The sequence below is a fragment of the Aspergillus pseudonomiae genome (assembly GCF_009193645.1).
Source record: "Aspergillus pseudonomiae strain CBS 119388 unplaced genomic scaffold BDV37scaffold_334, whole genome shotgun sequence".
NCBI lineage: Eukaryota > Fungi > Ascomycota > Eurotiomycetes > Eurotiales > Aspergillaceae > Aspergillus > Aspergillus pseudonomiae.
Window position 1 is genome coordinate 1 of NW_022476326.1, and position 1408 is coordinate 1408.

At 40.0% G+C, this 1408-nt stretch overlaps 1 protein-coding gene across 1 annotated transcript; it reads left to right on the plus strand.

Annotated features, from left to right (window-relative positions):
* Window positions 1-39: 39 nt before the first annotated feature.
* BDV37DRAFT_290045 (uncharacterized protein) lies at window positions 40-339 on the plus strand (the record flags this gene model as incomplete). The annotated part of the gene is made up of 1 exon (XM_032088631.1): window positions 40-339. One exon carries the CDS (start codon window positions 40-42, stop codon window positions 337-339), a length of 300 nt encoding a protein of 99 aa, XP_031934066.1.
* Window positions 340-1408: the final 1069 nt, after the last annotated feature.

The window sequence follows — 1408 nt, forward strand, 5'->3', positions numbered from 1 at the left end:
AAATTCCAAAACATCCCCGATGTTTTCAGTGTGCTAGATATGGAAACCAGCACTATATCCAGCAGAGTCGAAGGACTAGAGGACAGCCTTCATGAGAAGATCGAGGTTATGTCCAACAGGGTTGACATATTGGCGAGTAGTCTTCATGACAAGATGGACAATATCTCTGGCAGAGTTGACAAATTGGCGGAGATGGTGGAGAAAGTCGTCAAGTGCGAGCGGCTTGCGATGGAAAAGTTTGGGCATTTAACTAAGCGCATGGAGCATCCTGTGTCATTCCAATCACAGAGTAAGGCCGCCGTTGATTTGCGACGTCGAAGCCCGCTAGATCAACTATAGCAGATCATGGGTTGATGGAGCAGGGTATTTTCCTTTTTATTATTGGCCTTTACCATCTCCTTGTATGATATTGTCTGGAGTACTAGACAATTACTATAACCCCCACCAGTGTAGGCTTTGCAAAAGGCGTTTTAGCAATCTATACATGTTGAAAAAGTAGGCAATACCAGCTAGATGCACAATTTGCGAGAGCTACTATAAATTACTCATAAGCCGAGGAAGGGAAAGATTGGAGAATTTTTCGGTTAAATTATTTTTCAATTCTTTTTCCCTTCCTGATCTCCAACAGAAAGTTGGTGGCAAAAAGTAAATTTATTCACCATTTCATACACTAATCAATATTCTAGCTATTTAGTTTCTAGTGTGCCTTCATATTCCACAAGCACAAATCATCTTCCTTGTACCCACCTCGTTTATTATTTCTCTCCTTTCTATTAAGGAAAAAGAACAGAAAAAAAGAGAAGAATCTGTCATACCATTTAGCTTGACTGCTAATTATGACATATGAGTCCATCTCTGCCTTCCATTTTTTGAGAAACTTTTAGCGGATCGGACCGGTCAACCAATTAAAAAAAAAGTCCCATGTAACTCTAAATCTTGATCAGCGCTGTGGAGCATGGACATGCATTAAGTTCACAAGTGCGATCTCCCGCGCTTTCCCCGTGTTTTGATCGACATTTCATAGTACATTTTCCTATTTTTCTTCTTATTCCTATGACAAAACAGTTCCCTACGCTTGCTAAGGAATGGGCGGCTTGTGGCACGGAATCTTTTATGGGTCCTCATTTTATGTTCCATGGTTCTAGGTCAAGTCCACGAAATAGTTCTCCACTAAGTTGTAACTTCTCCTAGCTATCCATAGCCAAAAAATATCTTATTAATGCTTCGATCTTGGGTTGATCAAATTCGAATGTCTGGTTAAGATATGGAATGAATAAATGGATGACCTCATTCAGGAACAATCGCGAATTCTTGCGTATCTATTATCATAAGCTTAGTATACTATGTTGATCGTGAAGGTACGCGGCTGATGTAGCTAGTTTATTAGATGTGCCGAATCTCTTTATTA